This window comes from Sciurus carolinensis, chromosome 7 (genome assembly GCF_902686445.1).
Source record: "Sciurus carolinensis chromosome 7, mSciCar1.2, whole genome shotgun sequence".
In the NCBI taxonomy this organism is placed as follows: Eukaryota; Metazoa; Chordata; class Mammalia; order Rodentia; family Sciuridae; genus Sciurus; species Sciurus carolinensis.
Window position 1 is genome coordinate 711,625 of NC_062219.1, and position 21,062 is coordinate 732,686.

Sequence of the window (21,062 nt, forward strand, 5' to 3'; positions counted from 1 at the left end):
AAAAACTGAAAACATGCTGAACTTCATATTTTGATTGCTTTTCGGTTGCTTGAAAAACTGATCATAGTGGAGATTAAGTGTTTTATTGGGCATATTCATTTTAAAGAAATTTTCAGCTTCAAAAGAAAAATTGCTTCCTGCTTTTCCTATTTTGGGGATATGAGGTACCAAAACTGTATGGCTTTATTTTTCCACCCCTTGTCTAGAAAGTAACCAGAATTTCAACCAGGTAAAAGTAGCAAGGTTCACAGCAAACTGCAATCACCTTCACAGATTACGAGCACTGTGCTCTAGAGTATTTTCAGGAGTCAAAAAAGAATTTCCAGTACTAGTTTCAAAATGCTGATTAGTATCGTCCAGAGAACAGACTCCTCCTCTTGCGATGCCTCCTCTGGAGCATACGCATGCTTCTGACCTGCTTCTGCACCATCTGTGGAGTAAGAGGCCTCACCAAATGGGTACTGTTCGACCGTCCTGTCTAAATACACCTTCATCTCAAAGTCGCTCTCGTGGTGGGACGGGTGTCCATAGATTCCTATCCCCACGGGGCGCTGGAAGTGTGCTGGGATGAAGACCACGTCCTGGCCACAGGTGACCGACTGCAGCTCGTAGTCATCGAAGCTGGGGTGGAGGGTGCTGTCCGACACGTACAAGTCTGCATCCCCTCGGAGGCTCTGCATCTTCAGGACGATCTTCCCCTCGTGGTTCAGCCTCAGGTAGCTGTAGTTTCCCGCCCCAATCTGGCCCTGAACCACGTGCAGGAGGAGCCACTCTTCCGGAACGTCATCAGCTTCCAAGCACTTCACTAGGGCCACCGCCTGGGAGGCCAGAAGCATCAGCAGGGCCCTCCTACAGGGAGCCGCTCTCCAGGGAGGGGCCATGGCTGGGGCACTCAGCTCAGGCTCTTCCTCATCTGTGGCTGCTCTGCCCTGTAGAGGAAAGCACAAGCCACGTGTTGAACTCTCCCAGGTCCACACAACCAGGGGCCCGCAGGGGATGGGACGGCAGGGAAGCGACAACAGGAAGGGGAGGGGACAGCAGTGTAGGGCAGATGAGGCCAGAGGAGGGGAGAGCAGCACAGGCCAGGCCACGGGGAGGAGAGAGCAGTGCAGGGCAGACGAGGCCAGATGAGGGGAGCACAGCACAGGCCAGGCCAGGCCAGAGAGGGGAGAGCGGTGCAGTGCAGGGCAGACGAGGCCAGATGAGGGGAGCACAGCGCAGGCCAGGCCAGGCCAGGCCAGAGAGAGGGGAGAGCGGTGCAGTGCAGGGCAGACGAGGCCAGATGAGGGGAGCACAGCGCAGGCCAGGCCAGGCCAGGCCAGAGAGAGGGGAGAGCGGTGCAGTGCAGGGCTGACGAGGCCAGATGAGGGGAGCACAGCGCAGGCCAGGCCACAGGGAGGGGAGAGCAGTGCAGGGCAGACGAGGCCAGAAGAGGGGAGCACTGCGCAGGCCAGGCCACAGGGAAGGGAGAGCAGTGCAGGGCAGACGAGGCCAGAAGAGGGGAGCACTGCGCAGGCCAGGCCAGAGAGAGGGGAGAGCGGTGCAATGCAGGGCAGACGAGGCCAGATGAGGGGAGAACAGCGCAGGCCAGGCCAGAGAGAGGGGAGAGCGGTGCAGTGCAGGGCAGACGAGGCCAGAGGAGGGGAGCACAGCGCAGGCCAGGCCACAAGGAGGGGAGAGCTGTGCAGGGCAGGCGAAGCCAGAGGGAGGAGAGAGCAGCGAGGGCAGGCGAGGGGGCAGCGGAAGGACAGCGGGAGAACGGAAAGGACCGGACGGAGAGCAGAGGAGGGGAGACCACACGGAGGAGAGCGGAGCGCGGGCCCGGCGGGCGTGGCAGGGCGCGGGGCCAGCACGCGGCGCCCGGAGGGGCAGGGCCGCCGCGCAGGACTCACCGCCGCGCCGCGCCAGCAGCATCCGGCCGGGCGGGTTCGCACCCGCAGGCGGAAGGGAGGTCGCGCCCGGAAGTGAGGCGCCGGAAGTGGGCGGGCGCCTGCTCTCGCGAGAGCGGGGCGAAGCGCGGGCCTTCCCGTCACCACGGCGACGCGGCGACGCGGGCCGGACGTCTGGCTTTCGGGCTTCGTTGGGCGTCGCCGCGGGGCTCTGGCGTCCGCGGGACCGCAGGTGAGGCTGCCGACGGCTCGTCGCTCTGCCTGGGCCCCTCTCCGTCGGCTGCGTGCCGCCTTCTGCCCCGGGACGCCGCGGAGGTGACCCCGGGAGAGGCGATCGGTGCGGCCGCCCGAGCGTCCCTCCCGAGCCTGGCCTCGCCCTGGACCCTGCCGCTCGCTATGGCGACGGTGGAACATAACGGGAAAGCGTGGGGTCGATCACCTTGGGTCTGAAGGGCCCTGACCTGTGCCCGGGGCCACCCTTGTTCGCTTGGGGTCCTGAGCTGTGCCCTGGGGTGTCACCCTTTTTCTCCCTGGTCCTGAGCTGGGCCCTGAGGCCGTCTTTGCTTCCTTGGGGGTCTTCAGCCCTGCTCGGGGACCACCCTTGTTCGCTTGGGGTCCTGGGCTGTGCTGTGTGGTCACCCTGAGTCCCTGGATTCCTGGACTGTACTCAGTGGTTACCCTTGGTGAACCTGAGCTTGACTCGTCATCACCTTTTTACACTTAGGTTTACATTTCACTCTCAGTGGCCACATTCCCTCCCTGATCCTGTATCTGCACTGGACGTGGATCCCACACTCAGTCCCTCCTGTTCTGAATTGGCATCTGATCCAGCAGTTGTGGTTCCAAAATAGCTGTGCACTTCTTCTCTGCCACCTTGTCTCCAGAGCCTGGTCAGCTGCAGAGCTGAGCCGCGGTAGTTGTTGCTTTCTTCTTGCTCACCGACAGCTTGTCTGTGGACTCAGCGTGGTCTCTGCAGATGTCTCCTGTATGAATTTGGAAACACAAACCATGCTGGCCAGCAGGAGAAAGGCCAACAAAAGAAACTGATATTGAGGGAAGCTTTGGAGCAGACTGCTCCTCCGAGAGGAGAGAGCTTCGACGCCTCAGTGTCCCCAAGGCTGCAGGCCCCTGTCAGACCTGGTCTTAGAAAGGAAAATGAGGTCAATCAGGATGGTGACTTGTTTTAGAGCAAGCCGGCATCCACTGGACACCTTGCTCTGTGGGCATCCCAGCCTCCTTCTGAATGGACAAGGCTTCCCTGGGGATGGGGCTCAGAAGTGAGCCAGAATGAAGGTCCTGGCTTGGCAGGGCCTCCTCCTCAGAGCTGAGCATCTCGGGAAATCCTGGCAGTGAAGAACCTCTCAGTCCTGCTCCAGGGCAGGGAGGAGGCCCTGCCTTCCCAGGGGAGGGAGGCTCCCGGTGCAGCAGGAACCCCCACAGGTTCTCAGAGGGATCGGCAGCCAGGAGCAGTGGGCAGAGGGGGGTGAGGCCCTCACAAGCAGACCTGCCCAGGGTCACTTGGCACACTCAGGGGCTCAGGGCGCCTACATCCTCTGGTCGAGGGAAGCTGCCACTGACCCCAGGGCCCAGAAGTCAGGCGCTGGCCCTCTGAAGCCCAGAGAGGTCAGCCTTCTCAAGGGCTGGCTGCGGAGGCCCTGCCCAGGCCCCACATGAGCCTCAGGCTGGCTGCACTAGCAGCCTCAGCAGCACCATGCAGGACGCCAGGGCTTCGAGAAAGGCGCCTCCCTTTGCCTCAGGGAACACTGAGGGGCGAGGTGCCATGGGCAGCCCCCGCTGGCAAGGCAGACAGCGTGAGGGTGTTTGCAGCATGCCATCTCCTCCTGTCTGCAGCACGTCACTCAGCGCTTCCTGAGTGCGCAGGCCAACACCTGGGTGTGTCGAGGGAGGACAGGGAGGTCCCTGAGCTTGCCATGAAAGGGGGGCACTGGGAGTCTATCACACACACCCCATGTGCCTCCCACAGCAGTGATGGAGCGGCCGTGCCTGAGGAGCACCCAGAGTATACGCAAAGGCAGCTGTGCAGGTGCCTGTCCTCCAGGGTCCCTGCCTTCTCTGGGCAGTGTCTTCAGCGGTGCTGGACTGTCAGGTCCATAGCCTTTGCCACATCAAATTCTCTACTCGCCAGAGATACCCAGGTGTCCTGTGGGTTGTCACGCAGGGCAGAAGCGACTGTCGTTCTTTGGGGTGGTTGGTAGGGGCTCTCCAGGACGAGTCGGTGAACGTTCCTCACCCTGGCTCAGCCACGGTGGCCTGTGGTTTGGTCCACTGTGGCCTCTGCGTGGGGTCCATGACTGGTATGAGTGACAGGACTTCACCCTTCGGTGGAAACATGAGAGGGGCTGTCATGCCTTGCACACAGGACCTCTCCTTCAGCTTCCAGACGGCCCTTTTAAATAGGAGTCCCTCCACGACCGTGAAGCACAGAGCGACAGCCAGGCTCCAGGTGTCCGCCCAGGGCTGTCCTCGGCTTCCTGCTGGGAGATTTCTGGGCCCAGCACTGGAGAGTGCTCCAGAACCTGCCCAGCTTCTGCCCAGCTGTGCACCTGCCACCCTGGCTGAAGTCGCAGTTTGACGTCTCCTGTAGTGTCCACCAGACTGTTCTCCACTTCAGGTCTCTGTGTGATTCCCTTCTCCTGGCAGGAGTACAGGACACGCAGGACCTGCCTGAACAGCCCGCGGGCCTCCTCCTCCTGCACACCAGCAGCCTCCTCCTCCTGCACACCAGCAGCCTCCAGGAGGGAGTGCCTCAGCTGTCCCCCACCTGCATGCTCCGTCACGAGGTCGACGTTCACAGTGGTTTCAGTGTTGAGACAGTGGGATCACGTGTGGGTGCTCCCATCTCCATTAGGTCCAGCTTGAGTAGTGCTGGCGAAGTTCTGCTCCACCCTTGGCAGGACTTTCATGGCCACCTCTGTCCCCGTGAAGAGATGGTGGGCCAGTTTCACCTCCCCAGAGCTGCCCTGCCTGTGTCCCCCAGGTCCTGGTAATGGCACTTGAGGGCCTCCTCTTAGGAGGCGCTGGCCACCTCACCCTGCCATCACCTCGCTGTGCCGACTGCTCTGCGCAGCACCAGCTGAGGTTGTAGCTTAACAAGCAAGAACGCAAGAGGAAAAGCCAAGTCCAAGCACCACCAGTCCACCTCAGAGCGGACTCTGAGGCACACCACGAGCCCCCTTAGGATGGAGAAGCACCAGCTGCAGCCAGGCCTCGTCTGGCTGATGTTTGAGATTCCCTCCCAGTGGCTCCTCCTGAGGTCGGAGAAGAAACGGTCCACCAGGCCTGGGTGTCACCTGCAGTGGTTGCCTCACTTTCTGACCTCCAGGATCTCTTCCCCTTTAATAATAAGAAGGAATTCCAGAAGATTACACTTCAGTGGGTTTTGGAGACTCATAACTTGTTAAGAAATTTAGATCTGTAGGACACTTCAATGGCCTTTTTATTTCGAGTCTGAAAATCTCCAAGAACTTCTTGACCTTTAAAGTCCTGGTCCTGCCTATACTCGAGGGATCCAGTTCCTTTGTCTGTCCACTTGGGAGGGTTGGAGGGAAGGATGGCAGCCTTGCATTCCCATGATGCTGTGACAAGATGATCTGCTCCCTGGACACCATGGAGCCTTCTCCAGTCTGGATCTGAGGCATCCACCAAGGCTCCCGTGCTCAGGCAGGAGTGTCCAGAGGTGAAGCACGTCCATTACGAGAGCGGCAGCCTAGTCAGCCCCTCCTCGTGTGGTGGGCGGACTCGTTCTCTGGGCAGGTGGGGTGTGGCTGGAGGAGGTGGTCACTGGACTCGTGCCCTGGAAGGGCGCATCCTCCCTGGGGCCCTTTCCCTTTCTCCCTCTGCTTCCGGGCCACCCTAAGCAGGGTGGCTCTCCACCGTGACCTTCTGCTGTGGTGGTAGACTTCACCTTGGGCCCAGAGCAGTGGAGTCGCCCGACCACAGACTAAACCTCTGGAATGGTGAGCCAAAATAAACTCTTCCTGCGCTGTGGAGTTCTTGTCTGGTACTTTGGTCACAAAAAGCTGAGTAACACGAGCACATTATTAACTCCTATGGGGCTGAGAGGGAGGGAGCTGTCAAAATTTCCCCATAATGTCTTCCCCAGACTTCTCGTCAGCAACCCCAGAACCTAGAAGGCAGCACACTGATATATTCTGAGTGAACCTGTCAGCCAAGAGTCCTACGGCCAGCACAGGAGGAGCAGTGGAGGCCGTCACAGATGTCCCAGCCCTTTCCATGCTTTGATGACAGTCCTTGGACCGGGCAGTTTGCTCACAGGCCTTGACTTGCCCATCTGGAAGGCGGCACAGTCAAGGAGGTTCAGTGTGTGGAGAGGGCTGTGTTCTCAAACACCCTCGAGCCCTTTCCTTCCTTTCTGTGGTACTGGGTCGAACCTGGTCTTGAGTGTGCCAGGCGAGTCTACCGCTGAGCTATATCCTGGCTCCTTTCTATTTTGTTTTGAGTCAGGGCCTCCCTAAGTTGCTCAGGCTCAAGTGCGTTACCCCAGTGCTCGAGTAGGAGCAAGTGGAAAGCAGGACAGGCCAGATCAAGGACACCTGGGAGCTAGGTGTTCTTATTTCCATTTTGCAGAAGAGGAAGCAGGCTCAGGGAAATTGAGACATTCTGCTGATCCTTCTCTCACATCCTGGTTATAAGCCCTCACTTCCCTGAGCAGTGTACCTGGGTCAGACTCACACATGTGTTGAGTTACCCACTTTCTAGTTACCTGTCTAAGGTATGGTTGCAACAGACAAAGACATTCAGACATGCTGATTAAATTTAATTAGTAATCTCATCTAGTCCTCCATTGAATGCATCAGTAGAGTCTCTGTTGTCCCAAATATCTGTGCCCCGTCTTCTGAACAGTTCAGGCTGAGGACTTTCCTAGAGCACCTGGTCAGATGGGTGTTTTGCTTATCTTGAATTTGACTTCAGCCTGACTCCTATAAGATCTTTCTATTTCCTGTGTAAGCAAAGGACAAATGGTCTTCCAGAATCAGATCCAACACACCCAGATCACATCCAAGAGCACAGGGACCCCACGATGTTTTGGCTACACAGCATAATGGATGAAGCTGAAGGTGGCATTAGTGAACTGGGAAATTTTCCTGAGTAAATTGCTCAGGATGCACCACTGAGAATCAAGAAGATGAAAAGCAGAAGACAGGCTTTGAAAGTCAAGAATGCCCCAGAAACCAATTAGAATCTGAGGGGGAGAGTAGGAGGTACGCAAGAGAGCCAACATGGAACCCTCTTCCAGCAAGGACCATTGTTTCCTGCTTAAGCTAACTTGGACTTCCTCATACCCTGGTCAGCATTTGAGAAACTGAGTCTCCAGAGACGGGGGAAGAAAGGAAGGTGAAGGAATGGATGTTAAGTGAATATTACATGTCACATGCTATCCCATGATCTGCCCCATGTAGTTCATTTGCTTTGAGGCTGAAACCTTTGCTCCCATTTTGTTATGAGAAGATTCACTGTATTTCATTAGTTTATATGCCCTTAGTGCTTAGCATGAAGACATGCACTCAGTAGGTGCTCAAAAAAGACACGTCTGTTGAAACCGTACCTTTAAGACTGTTGAATGAGTGAAGACTCTTGCGTTCGGTGACAGGTCCACATTGACTTGGAAGGTAAGAATTTAGAATAAGGTGACCCCAGAGCCTACGTTGATTTTCTGTGCTGAGGTATGCCTGCACGCTTCCTGTTATAGTTTGAATCTTAAATGTCCCAAAAGGTCACAAGTTGAAGACCTGATTCCCAATGCAGCAGTGTTCAGATGTGGGGCCTCTGGGAGGGGCTGGACCATTAGGGCTTTGATCTCTGAAGTAGATGAAGGGGCTGCTGATTGTTGGTGGAAACTCTTTGAGGAGATGGAGGAAATGGGTCCTCGAGGGCTTCCGCTTGGGTGTGCCATCCTCCCCACGCTGCTTCCTAGCTGTGATGAGGTGATCAGCTCTGTCCTGCCTCCTGCTCCCCACCAGGGTGCTCTTTGCCAGAGGCCCATGTTGATGGAGCCAAGTGAAACCTCTGACATTGTTAGCCAAAATAAATCTTTCTTTTAGGTTGTTTTTCTCTGGTATTTTGTCAGAGCAGTGGAATCCTGACTAACATAGGAAATGGGTACTGAGAGGTGGGGGTCTTCGCTATTAATTACCAAACCATACGGGTCAGACGCCTTTGGAACTCATTTGCAGGAAGAATTTGAAAAAGTTTGTAGAAGCTAGTTAGAATACTCTTAGAACGTTACAAGTAGAGCTTAGCAGATGGTTCTGGTGGTAGCTCAGAAGCCAGAATGCTGATAGATTGTGGGAGTAAGACTGCTGATGAGGTTTCCTGTGGGAATGAGGACTCCATTGGGAATGGGTGAGGCCATTGTGTCATATTTTGGCAAAGAACTTGTTTGTGTGCCCAGAGACTTAATGTGAGACTGAGTAAGGTGACAGAAAAATTCGTTGGGGGAAATTTCAAGGCAGCACAGTGTTCAGGCTCTGGTGTGGGTATTACTGGCTGCTTTTTCAAGTTCACAGTGAGAAATGAGCTAAAGCAGAGCAGAAGATTTGAAAACTTGCAGTTTGGCCAGAGAAAGGGTATTTTTAAAGTTGAGACCAAGGTGGGTATGTTTGTTGAAAAGATCAGCACCATTAAAAGAAGCCAAATACTTTGCAGCAGGATAATAAGATGCTTCGAGGACATCTCAGGAATTGGGGAGATCACACCCATAGAAGGTTCAAGGGTATAAAATTGTAAACTCATTTAAAAACTTTGTTTGGAGATGAGAACTTGTTCAGTGATGCCTAAGAATTGTTTCCCTAGAATTTCTTTCCCATGGTGACAGCCATCAAGGTACTCAGGGGCTGCTGTAGCCACAGAGGTGGGCCCCACTACTCCTCCCACTGGGACAGACCTTGGTGGGTCCACATGTGCTAGTTTTACAAGGTCACACAGGCTTCCACAATTTCCATGGAAGCCTGGGAGGCCAGGCAGTGCCTTGCAGGGTCAGAATCCTTGTGGGCAGCCTGCATTGTTGCAATGCAGGAAGCTGTGAGAGTGGAGTGGAGCCTTCAGTGGAGACCCCAGTCAGGCAGAGATGCCAGGAACGTGGAGCATCTGCTAAGAAAGCTGAAAGGGGCCTTGTGGGGTTGTGGGGTGGGGCTGCACATTGTGTTGCTGGGTGTCCCAGATGCCAAGCATGAAGACGCAGGGTTCAGTGTTTGTCCTGCTGGGTTCTGGTCTTGCTTTGGACTAATTCCTCCTTGTTAGGTTCCTATTCTTTCATTTTGGAATGGAAATGTTTGTCTTGAGTCTCAAAGGACTCTTTGAACTTGGACTTTTCAGCAATGGTGGAACAGTTAAGACTTTGGAGACTCCTGGAGGATGGGATGAACAATTTTGTGTTGTGAGGTGGACATGAGCTTTTGAGGGCTGGGCAGAATGCTATCATTTTTATATTGAATGTCCTCAGGGCCCATGTGTTGAAGGCTTGGTCCCCAGCCTGTAGCACTATTGGGAGGTGGTAGAATTTCTGGAGGTAGAGCCTCCAAGGTAGGGAGTGAGAAGAGAGTTCAATCACTGGGGCATGATCTTGAAGGGGGATGGTGAGACGCCAGCCCTTTGTCCCCTCTGCTTTCTGGCTGCCATGAAGTGAACAGGCCTCTTCCACCAAGTGCCTCCACAGTGGTGTGCTGTGCTGCCAGAGGACCAATGCAGTAGGCCCAAGTGAGCATGGACTGAATGGAACCTCTGAACTGGGGCCAAAAGTATCTTTCCTGGTCTTCAGTGGCTTCTCTAAGGTATTTTACAGTAATGGTGAGCCAACTAGCAGCCTTGTCTGGTATAGCACAGCTCAAGGGCAGTTTCAGGTGGAATATTCCTGCCTGTAACCAGGCCTTCCTGTGTAGTGTGCATGACTTGAGCAAGGCCTGCCTGCTGAATCCACTCTCTCCTACCCAGATTTCATCCAGTGAAAACCTGTGTAGGGTGGTAGTTTTACAGGGCTCTGTTCAGAGGAGTCCTAGAACTTGTCACCAGCAGAGCTGCAGCTATGTGCAGCTGTATGCACGTGGTGAGAGAGCACTTGGCCTGTTGTGCTTAGAGCTGCTGAAGCTTGCTTGTGCATTCTTCTGTAGCAAGCCGCCTCTGGAAAATGGGACATTCATACTAGGTAGACAGTTACAGAGATGGTTGAGAAAATTGGTGATTTTCCAGGAAACTTGTTTTTGACTGGTTTGACTGCCTCCTCATGTGGAGGCAGATTCATACCTACTCACCAAGGGGCTTTGCTAGTCTGTGGTACTCCCAACCTAACAGGGCCCCAGACAGAGAGGCCATCTGGACAGCTCCACCAGGATCCTGACTGGCCACTTCCTACTTTTGGACGTGCAGGACCAACCTCCTCAACTAAACTGTATGGTTTGGATGTGAGGTGCCCCCCAAATCTCATGTGTGAAGCAATGCAAGACTATTCAGAGGTGAAATGATTGGGTTATGATGACCTAATCAGTGAATTAATCCCCTGAGTGCTAACTGAAGGCAGGTGGGGTGTGGCTGGAGGAGGTGGACACTGGGGCCTGACTTTGGGGTATTTATTTTGTACCTGACAGGTGGAGTGAATCTCCGCTTCCTGATTATTATGTGAGCCACTTCCTTCTGCTATACTCTTTGGCCATGATGTCCTATCTCACCACAAGCCCCTAGAGATGGAACCAGTTGCTTATGGACTGAGACCTCTGAAACTTTGAGGCCCTAATAAACTTTTCCTTTAAAATTGTTCTTGTCAGATCTTTTATTCACAGCAGTGAAAAAACTGATTAAACCAGAGGATGAACTTTAGGAAAAACTGAATCCAAGAATGATCCCAAGTGACTAACTGGGCTAAGGGTCCCAAGTGGCTAAATTCAAGAGCAGAACCTGAGAGCACTTGCAAATTATGGGGTGGTGCACACTCTTGTGTTTCTGGAAGGAGCACACACTGAACTCTGCAGCCCTTCCGGGGTTGGTCTTGACCCACCTGCCAAAGCAGATGGGACCTGATCCACAGTGCAGCTCAGGTCCTATGCAAGTGTCAATCAGGATTGAGCAACCTGCACCCCTCATGTGCCCTGCTGACCTGGTAAGAACCTTAAATCAACTTCTCCTCTGCCTTGGGCACACTGTTGCAAATTGCTCCTGAAGCCGAGCCCCTTTGTCCTGAGTTCTTTCCTGCCGAGTTCTTGTTAAGTGACTAGACTTTGCAAGCAGTTGAATTCTGATGTTGGCCAACTGGGCAGATCTAGAGTGCAGTTAGAGGAGCCAGTGTGGTTCACTTGACAGTGCAGCTGAGTGACACTCACGGAGCCACAGAGCTGCTCAGAGGTGCAGGGGTGACGCCTTCTCTTTCGATGGTGTCAGTCAGGGAGCGGGTAGGTGGGGGCTCTTCAGGCAGTAAGCTCGACTGCACCCCGACTGCTCGTGTTAGCATGGGGATGGCCGTCTTACAGAGGGAGGGTCCTTTGGAAAGGCCTCTTCCTGTGACTGCTGGCCTGCTGGTTGATTTCCTTGTCTGGAATACCACAAAGGAGCAGAGCAGGCTGAACTGGCTGCAGTGGCTTCTCTCCTGTTCCCCTGGCAGCGCCAGTTTGCTCAGCAGCTGCCGTGTGCAGCAGGTACTCAGTAAATGGGTATGGCAGTGTGTGGGCAGGGAGTTGCATGGCTGCTGTGGCCACTCCCTGCTCAGCTTCAGACCTGCCTCAGCTGTGCTCTTTCCCACCTGCGTGCATGGGTTGGGGTCGCTGGTCTTGATATGCCTGTTGCACTGGCACCCCAATACTCCAGTCCTGCCTTTCTGACCTGTGGGGGCCGTGCAGGGCCGACAAGGCTGCTTGGAGAGGACCGTCAGCCCAGGCTCTGCATGCCTCCTGCCAGCTGTGAAGTGCAGCCTTCGGAGGGGTTCTGGAGCATTCTTTCTTCCAGGCTGCGGCTTTGTGCAGGTGCCTCTCAGGGAACTAAAATGCATGCCTGAGACTTCCTCACTTCAGAATCTGCTTTCTAGATTTCCTGCTTGTGCTGAGGTTTTTTCACATTAATTAGAGTGAAATCTTCTATTATCCCAACATACTAAGTTCTGTTGGGAGGTGGACATCTGTTTCTTCTTGTTGCCTTTTTTGTCTTTGTGTCTTCATTAGTGCATTCCAGCTGTATGTGATAGTGGGGTTCATTCTGACGTATTCATGAATGCTGCAACACACTCTGCTCCACTTCAGTCCCCAGTGCGGCTGTTTTCCCTCCTCCCACTCCTCTTCTTCCCTTCGTCCACTCTGCTGGCGGTCTTTCTGCTTAGTCCTTGTGTTTAACACTGGTGCTCTATATGTAGAGGTGTGATTCACTGAGATACGCTTGTATATGGACAGATCCGTCCTGCGGCTCCCCACTTTCCTTCCTTCCTCCCATCAGCCCCTTCCTCTCCTAAACTGACCTTCCTTCTCTTTTCATGGGATTCCCCCTGCCCCACTTTTTTCTCTTTATTTCTGTCTGGCTTCCACATATTAGAGAAAACACTTGACTCTTGTCTTTCATTTCACTTAGCATGATCTTCTCCAGTTCCATACATTTACCAGTAAATGCCATAACATTCTTTATGGCTGAGTAAAACTCCATTGTGTATGTGCACCACATTTGCTTTATCCATTCGTTCATGGATGGGTATCTGAGCTAGTTCCATGACTTGGCTATTGTGAATTGTGCTGCTATGAACATTGATGTTCGTGTAGCAATATAGTAATATGCTGATTTTAATTCTTTAAATTTTTTTTATTTTTAAGTTTTTTATTGGTTCTTTTTAGTTGTACATGACAGTAGAATCTATTTTGACATAATGAAGCATGGAATATATCTTGTTCTAGATCAGACCTGCTTTCTCTTTCCCTCTCCTTCTTTTTCCCTCTCCCTACTCCTTTCTCCCTCCTCTCTGTACATCTTTCTGCCATCTACCCGTAGATGTTTTTTAAATTAATTTCTTGTGGATGTACATGGTGGTGAGGTTCACTGTGGTATATTCATATATGAACATAGGAAAGTTATCTCAGATTCATTCCACTGTCTTTCCTTTTCCTATCCCCCTTCCTTTCCCTTCATTTCCCTTTTGAACTTCTACTCCCCTCCCCCCATTGTGGGTTAATTTCCACATATCAGAGAAAACATTTAACCATTGGTTTTCTGGAATTGGCTTATGTCACTTAGCATGATAGTTTTCAGATCCATCTATTTACTGGCAAATATCATAAGGTCATTCTTATTTGTGGCTGAGTAGTGCTCCACTGTATATGTACCACATTTTCTTTATCCATTTTGAAGGGCACCTAGTTTGGCTGCGCAGCTTAGCTATTGTGAATTAAGCTGCTATAAACATTGATGTACCTTTGTCACTATAGTATGCTGATTTTAACTCCTTTGGATATATACTGAGGAGTGGGATAGCTGATTTTAATTCTTTAGGTTGAACACCAAGGAGAGGAGTTTTCTGGGTGCTATGGTGGTTCTATTCCTAGTCTTTGAGGAATCTCTGTTCCGCTTTCCAGGGTGGTTGTGCTAATTTGCAGTGCCATCAACAATGCGTGAGTGTACCTTTTCCCCACATTCTCTCCAGCATTTATTATTATTTGTATTCTTGATGATAGCATTCTAAGTGGAGTGAGGAAAAACACCAAACATGCCCCCAAATAATTCATTTAATAAATGGGCAAGAAAACCTAAAACGAAACAGACATTTCTCAAAAGAAGGAATACAAATGGCCAACAAATATATGAAAAAATGTTCAACATTGCTGGTGATCAGGGAGATGCCCATCAGGACATCTGGCTTTGGCTGAGACCCTGGTGAGAATCTTGGGAGGGCAGCCCTCCTCTTGGCCTGCAGAGGGGACAGCCTTGATTGTTAGTGCCAGGCCAAATGTGGATGAGGGTGCTGTGGGCCTTTCCTCTGTGTGGAGCCTGGGAGAATTCTCCATTGCCTGGCTTTCTTCTGCCTGCCTCCTCCCCCATGCTCAGGTAGGGGTGAACGTGGAGTCTGGTGTGGCAGACAGCAGCAGCATGGACTCCCTTGGGGCCACCCACCTGTCTGTGCCTCACATTAGGGAGACTGCCGTTCTGCAGTTCTCTAGGAAGGCGGTGCCTAGGCGTCTGTTGGAATCCCAGTGGGGAGAGGCAGCGGGGTTGCTGAGGGGATGAGTGGGCCTCTGTGGGGGGAGGACCTCTGTGGTTTCGAGTTGCAGGGTACGCTCTGGAGGAAGAGCAGGGTCACCCACGGAGGATACCCCACTCCAGACGGGCCCCAGGCAGGAGAACCTTCTCCCAGGAGAGGCGCAGAGCCAGGCTCGCTGGGTGCAGGCCCTGCACAGGGACCAGGTGAAATGGAGGGAGAATATTTGCATGGATTGTACATTCAAGTTCTGACTTAAGTCACATATCTAATAAAAGAGACAAATCAGTCAAAGGGATGTGGTCGAGGTCTCAGCTGTGGGGAGGGAAGTCTGCAGGCAAGAGGAGGTGCTGACAGCCTGCCCACAGCGCCCTGCCTGGTGTCCCCTGCGCAGGGCAGGCTGGTCACTGGAGGTGCGCACAGTGCTGCCCTGCATGCTGTCCTGTGATGTTCCTGGTTACGGTGTCACTGGGGCTTGCTCCCATTGAGCAGACCGACTGTGACTTGATTTATAAACTCGAGTGTTTGATTCTGTCAGTTTGAATAAATTACGGAAGCAATCGTGAATCTTAATTAAAAAAAAAAAATCAGAGCATTCCATTAAAACGTCGCTTTCTTTCTGACCTTGTTTTGGGTCTCCCACATTCCTGCCCTATGCTCCTTCCCTCTCCCTAAACCTCACTGCCCTTGGCGACCTTGGCTGGACCTGACCCTGATCTTCAACTAGCAGACGTTGGCTCCCTGGCCCTTCATTGTGGGAACCCTGCCAACGTCCATTCCAATTCTTCATTTATGACTATAATCTTTAAGTGACTCCTCCTCACAAAATTTTGTGAAAGGAGGACCCCCTAAACCTGGATCTGTGTGGTATGAAGAGAAGTTTGTTCATTTTTCCCTACGTTAGGACCTGAGCAGTGTTAGGTGCCATTCACAGAGATGCGTTGCGGTGATGCAGCACGTCTGTATGGATTCCAGCCTCCAGAGTGGAGGGCATAGATCCGACCCATCTTCAGTTTCAAAGCTCACGTTGAAACTGGCTCTCAGAGGCTGCTGTGTGCACTCCCATCCAACACCAAAGCTCAGGCTGGCTCACTCCCGACCCCAGCTGCCCCATGGCAGCAGACCATCCCTCTGTCTCCCAGCACATTGCTTTTTGTTTACATCTCAATTTTTAAAAGTTCCTCTTTTTTCGGTTTTCAATAAACAGGCTTGTGTTTTCCTACTGACAATAGAATTTTCAGGACTGACTCAGACATACCAGTGCTGTAAGCTTCCTAAGAGCCTCAGCAGATTTTGTGGAAGGACCCTGAGACCAGGAGAGATTATTTGCTTGGTCATTCCAAACTCATGGCTCACCTTTGAGATCAACTCATAAGAAATGGTTTAAAAATAGTGCCTCTTTAGCCTCTTATTTCCACGAAAACATGAACGTCAGTCCTATATTCTCATGTCTTTGAACATTAATTAGTCTTGCATACATAGTACTGGGGCACGGTGTGACCATTTGATGCTGTACTCAGCATTTAAGTGTCAAGCCAGGGCAGTCGGTGTTTCCACCCCCTGATAGAAGGTGCTCTCTTGTCATTGCTATTTAGAGGTACTTTGCCCCACTTTGCTAAATTCTGTGACTCCTAGATCCTTTCTGGAGTGGTGTTGGGGAAGAATGGATAGATAAATTGTTGGGTACATAAAGTATGAAGTGTACAACTTTATTTTCATAGATAAGCATTTAAATTTTAAACCCTCTTTGCCTGTTTTGGAGGGAGACATGTGCATGACCATAAATAGATGTACACATCCCCTTTCACAGTGCGGGCACCCATGTGCTCAGTGCTCACATTCACATGTATGTGCACGCATGTGCCACAATGCACCCCAGCACTTTCACGTGCTCACACGTGTGTGCACACTGGACCACAAGGGGGCAGTACCCAACTGGCTCTGAGTTCTGAAGGACTGGAGGCTCTGCTGCAGGCCGAGAGCTTGGAGTCCTCCTTCCCACCCTGGGTGGGATCTCCATTCTGTCACCATCATAGACGTGTTGCATGAAAGAGAGAATAAAGGAGCCCAGGCGCCCACGTGATGAGATGGTGAGGTGAGGGACATGAAGGGGTGGACACGAGCACCGTATTCTCAGGAGCTATGACAGATGCATCTTTTTACATGAAAACACTTGAAAAATGTAATACTGGATTCTTAGTCTTTAGGTGCATGATTTTCCTTAATAGACTGAAAGAGTCCAGGGAAATGTTCTAAGTCTTATAAATGCCATTGAACATCTTAAAGCTGTTCCTTCAGGCCATTTCTGAGACAAGGACCCAAGCTGACTTCTTGTCACCCTGACTCAAGGTACTTTCGGAGGCCATGGTGATGCAGGTCTTTCTCCTTCATCTTTCTGGGTTCATGGCACAGAGCAGAGTGAGCTGTTTTTGCCAGGCTTGGATTATTTAGAGGGGACAACACGAGGTGGATTCCTACTGTGGGGCATCAAGGGTGCCTTTTAATCTACCTCCTTTTTAGCTCCTTTACAAAGTGACCACACACCGCGACAGCAAGGTTACGTGCTCAGAAAGACCCCTGCCACCACAAATGGTGCCAAGGCCTCTCACACCTGGCCCCTCCAGGGGATTATGATCCAGTGTCTGGCAAACAGCTTATTCCGGGGGGGATATTATTTGGAAAGATGACATAAGAGCATTCTCGGTGTGCTTTATCAAGAATTTCAGTTGCTGAGAGGTGGCCTTGCTGTTGCGTGCTCCAAGGTTTTTCCAAGTTCATGTTGTTCTCTAGCTTGCAGTGTTGCACTTAGAGCGTCAGTGCAGATTTGATGTTATTTTCTAGGGTCCTTTTGGTCTCATCAGAGGCCCTGTGGTTTCCCTTGTCTCTGTGGTCAGGCCCTGCTGGGATACACGGGTTCCCAAGCAGCTGCAGACAGCGCCAGGACTCAGCTTAGCACACAGCTGTGGTCTCCGTGGTTCTCAGGACAGGTTGGGGAGAACAACTTCCTCATCTCCATGCTGATATTAACCAGTGCTCATCCAGGGAGAGCAGCACTGAACAAGGGTAGACCCTGCTGGCATGCGGGGTTCTCGGTGCCCCTCGCTGCTCAGGCTTTGTGCTTGTGAGCACGTAATGGCCAGGACTGTGTATATACATCACCTCCTTTAGAGGGCACTGTAGATCCATTTGGTCAGCAGGTAAGTGTGGCGTGCCTGTCACCTGTTAGGTACCACCAGAGACGATAGTGGGAAGGTGGGTGCTCTGTCCTTACCAGAGCTGGGTATGAGGCAGCCAAATTGCATAGTCTAACCAGAGGGACAGAGGAGCAAGAACTGGCCAAGGAATGAGGCAGCCTGAAGGGACAGTACTGGCCTCCTGTAGTCAGGGGACAGTGCCTCTGGGCCATTGAGCCCAGATGGTGAGACGGTGTCCCAGGTGCCAGTGTGCACTACATAGGCTGCAAGCCAGTGGAGGGCAGTGGGCTTTGCCCCCTGGGACTCGGGCTCCACTGGCTCAGCGGAGGGGCACAGAGGGAATGGTGGGTCAGCCTCTGGTCCAGGAGCACACCTGCCAGCCCCAGAACCCTGCTTCCTCTCAGACAGCCACTGTCCAGGTCGACTTGCCAGCGCCTGGCCATAGCAGTCTGTGTGTCTGGCTTTCCTCATCCCAGGTGACCTGCACCACACTGCTTAAGCTCGCAGAGTGCCCTCTGTGAACACGGCTTGTTGCGCATTTCATTGCTGATGGACATTTGGGGTGTTTCAGATGTTTTTATATGACACTCACTGTATCTTGGCAAATGTAAAATAAGTAAAACCAGAATTGTGAGTTGGTGACAAATGTGCTTTAAAATATTCAACATGTTTTTATTTTTTCTTCAAATACTGAGAAGTATTATAGAAATTAGAAATTGCCTTTCACGTATCATAACAGGGCATCTCTTATAGTGAGGTCATGGAGGACACTGTCTCTAATTCTGTTCTGAGACTGTGTCACCTTCACTCCACATTTCTCTGATAACTGGGCCTCGATTCTAAGACAAGCATTTCTAACCCAGTCTCTTTCTGAAGTTGCTTATCGATCGTTTTGACTGTTTTCCAGGAGATGATCTGCAGGGTCCGTGGTGTCCCTCCTCAACAGGGGGAACCTGTTAACCGGTGAGGTCCAGCTGCACAGAGGAGGTGGCCATGGCTGCTTGGTGGGTGGTGCGGCAGGGGTGACCGTGCTCTGTGCTGTCCTGGAGTGCAGGTTGCAGGAGTGCTGTGAAGACATGGTGAGGGGCCGGGCAGCTCAGGCCTGGGAGGGACAGGGAGGGGGAGAGGGGGCAGGAGCACAGTGGGGCAGCGCGGAGCCAGAGGAGCAGGGAGAGGAGCCTGGGACAGATAGACAGGAGAGGCAGGGCCTGCCTAGGGTCACCTTGGCCACAGGTGCACTAGGACCTAGTCTCAGGGCCACGTGGATTTCAGGGGATCAGCCCAGTCAGTGTGTCTGACTGAAGAAGGAAGGGCAGTGTGGGATTTCCTCGCAGGGACATTCTCACAGCTGTCTCAGCAGAATTCGGACTTAGGTGGGCACATTCTCACTGAAATGTGCGTGGGCTGTCGGGAGCTGCCTGGCCAGTGTGCGGATTTTCCTCGGTGGCAGCTGTACTGTTCTCTTGTCTTGTTCAGCAACCTCTGGTAGCTGTCTAGGGTCAACCGAGTTTAAGGGGAGCCCTTCTGGGGGACCTGCTTGCTGACGTGCAGGTTCTGCACTCATCAGCGCCTCGTCCCTGTCTTTCACTGGGACACAATCCCTTCTGGTCCAGTGGCCACTTCCTGCTCCTTTGTTGTAACTGCTACTTTGTTCTTGGGCCCTGCCCAGATTTCTCCAATCTGAATGAACCCTGTCACGCTTTGGTTCCACACAGGCAGCACGACAGCTGGCCAATAGGGCCAGCAGGATGACCTGGAAGTCTATGGGCAAGACCGCTGGCTGTTCCTCAGTGAGCTTGGGGAAGAGCAGGACTAGGGGCCTCCAGGCTGGCCCCGCGGGTGTCTGTGGTGGTTATGTTTACAGAGCTATGGAGTGGGAGAAAATCTGAAACATTGTTTTATCAATTTTCACTCTGCACATCATGGCTGGTGTCTCACTGACTGCACTTGCTAACTTATGTTGATGGCAAAGCATTGTGAAGTCCTCTAATGTCTAGGATAGCCTAGGAGACCTGGGTTTACATGCAGCTTACCACCAGCTCATTTGCTGTGGGCAGTTGGAAGGTAACTGGTAATTGCTGGTTTAGTCACTGGTGTTTTGAAGGCTCTATGCAGTCGCTCGGGCCTTGTTTTGTCCCTAGCTCTGTGAGGCAGCTGCCCTCACTTCCGGGTCCTGGAAGCAGACTGAGGAGGTGGGAAGTGTGGGGCCCAGTACAGGCCTGCTCGATTGGAAAGCCCATGGAGGAGTGGGCACCATGGTGGTGGAGATTCCAGCTCCCTCAGTGATTTCCTTCCTGGAGTGGAGGTGGGTCAGTAGTGTGAGTAGTCATTGTTAACAATTATGGACAGGAGACTCTTGTTTGTGTTACATATCAGACCTGCAGTCATCTTTCCTGTGCTTTGTGTTTTTAGATCAAAGATGGAAACGGCCCAGGAGGTTTCCTGCCCTGGTAGCCACGAGAATGCTGTAGTTACAGAGAAGTACGTGGCTGAGTCGAGGGAGGTGGTGTCTCATGTGCAGCTGGCCTGCGGCCCACTATACTGTGCCTTCCCCCTGGATGGGAACCAGCTTTGCCTGTGGAGCATCAGGGACCCTTATCACCAGGTGGTCAAACAGGGCAGGTGTTTTTCCCTAAGTCTAAGGTCATCAAGGCCTGCCCCCCACCCCATTTCTTTGATGCTGTTTGGGCAACTTGTCCTCTGTGCATTCAGCAGCTATTGATTAAAGCAATATGGTTAACTTGAGAGAATAATGCCATGTACATGAGCAGGAATTTTAATGAATGCATTCAAAATAAGTACATGAAATGAACACATTTGAAAAACACATCTATTTACTTTCTTAGGTTTGAAATTATGTTGTTTTGCTCTTTTATTTTTTAGGTGTTACATGTAATTTGTGATGTTTTGATTTTTAATTTTCTCAGCTTCTAATCTTACAAGGACACCTTCAGGCAATCACTGCTATGGCTTTTGGAAATAAAGAGAATCCACCTCTACTCTGTTCTGCATCACAGGATCATCTTAGGATATGGAACTTGGATGAATGCAGAGGGAATACTCTTAAAGGTAAACGGAAAGCACATCTTAAACATGTTCAGAAGGAAAAGTCACCCTTAAACATACTTGCCAATGCCAGGGGCTTGGGCACCTGGCTCCTCACCGTGATGGAAACAGTTTAGATACACCTGGTCCTGGACTGACCCACTTGGTGCATACCACCCTGGTACATGGCTCTGAGATTTCTTCCTTGCTTTCTCTTTTAAACGCTGAATTTTGTGACAGTCTGAAGACGTATGGGAAGGTGCAGGGTCCCTCTCTCACACAGGTGTCTCTGAGCTGAAGATAGGGTGCAGGGGCAGGGTGTGTCAACCGTGGTGTGTTTACCACTCATAGTGTGAGATGGCACCTCCATGGGCAAGCGAGTCATTGTGAACCAAGTGTGGGTGGCAGAGAAGGCAGCACGGAAGCTTTCCTGTTGTGTGGCCCTCAGGCTGTGACACTGGAGCTGGGGATAGGGTTGAGGATGGGATTGGCATCTGAAGCAGAGGGGTCTGGGCACACAGAGGCTCTGGGTGTGCAGGGCCTGGATGTTGGAGAACTGAGAAGGTGCTTGTGAGGTGCACGGCACTGTTAGAGGAATTTGCCAGCTGAGTCTGACAAGGTAGGTGGGGACCACACGGAGGAATTTGAGTTGGTTGGGCTACCCCGAGCAAGCACAGACATACGCACACACTGGGGTGTGTAGGACGGAGCCTGGTGGTGCCTCTCCCAGAGATCTTTGTG

At 52.1% G+C, this 21,062-nt stretch overlaps 2 protein-coding genes across 22 annotated transcripts in view; one reads left to right on the top strand and one right to left on the bottom strand.

The window, feature by feature from the left end:
• Window positions 1-67: 67 nt before the first annotated feature.
• C7H6orf120 (chromosome 7 C6orf120 homolog) lies at window positions 68-1,965 on the bottom strand. The gene is made up of 2 exons (XM_047557539.1): window positions 1,893-1,965; window positions 68-929 (listed from the first exon to the last, which is right to left on the bottom strand). The coding sequence occupies exon 2, from the start codon at window positions 879-881 to the stop codon at window positions 309-311; it is 573 nt and encodes a 190-aa protein (XP_047413495.1). The 5' UTR covers window positions 882-929; window positions 1,893-1,965; the 3' UTR covers window positions 68-308.
• Window positions 1,766-21,062, top strand: part of Wdr27 (WD repeat domain 27) — a 170,497-nt gene continuing 151,200 nt past the window's right edge. For 20 of the 21 annotated variants that reach the window (XR_007109389.1, XR_007109391.1, XR_007109390.1 and 17 more), the window contains exons 1-3: window positions 19,477-19,581; window positions 19,689-19,881; window positions 20,204-20,345. Coding sequence is in view for 14 of the 21 variants with exons in the window: in XM_047557519.1 (XP_047413475.1) it covers window positions 19,532-19,581; window positions 19,689-19,881; window positions 20,204-20,345 (385 nt within the window). In the remaining 7 variants the exon portion in view is untranslated. Of the gene's footprint in view, window positions 2,122-19,476; window positions 19,582-19,688; window positions 19,882-20,203; window positions 20,346-21,062 lie in introns of those variants that run through there. The other variant, XM_047557521.1, reaches the window with a different exon arrangement.

What these genes read in the sequence shown, in the direction of transcription:
- C7H6orf120 (XM_047557539.1), bottom strand. Translation starts at nt 881, where the DNA reads ATGGCCCCTCCCTGGAGAGCGGCTCCCTGTAGGAGGGCCCTGCTGATG.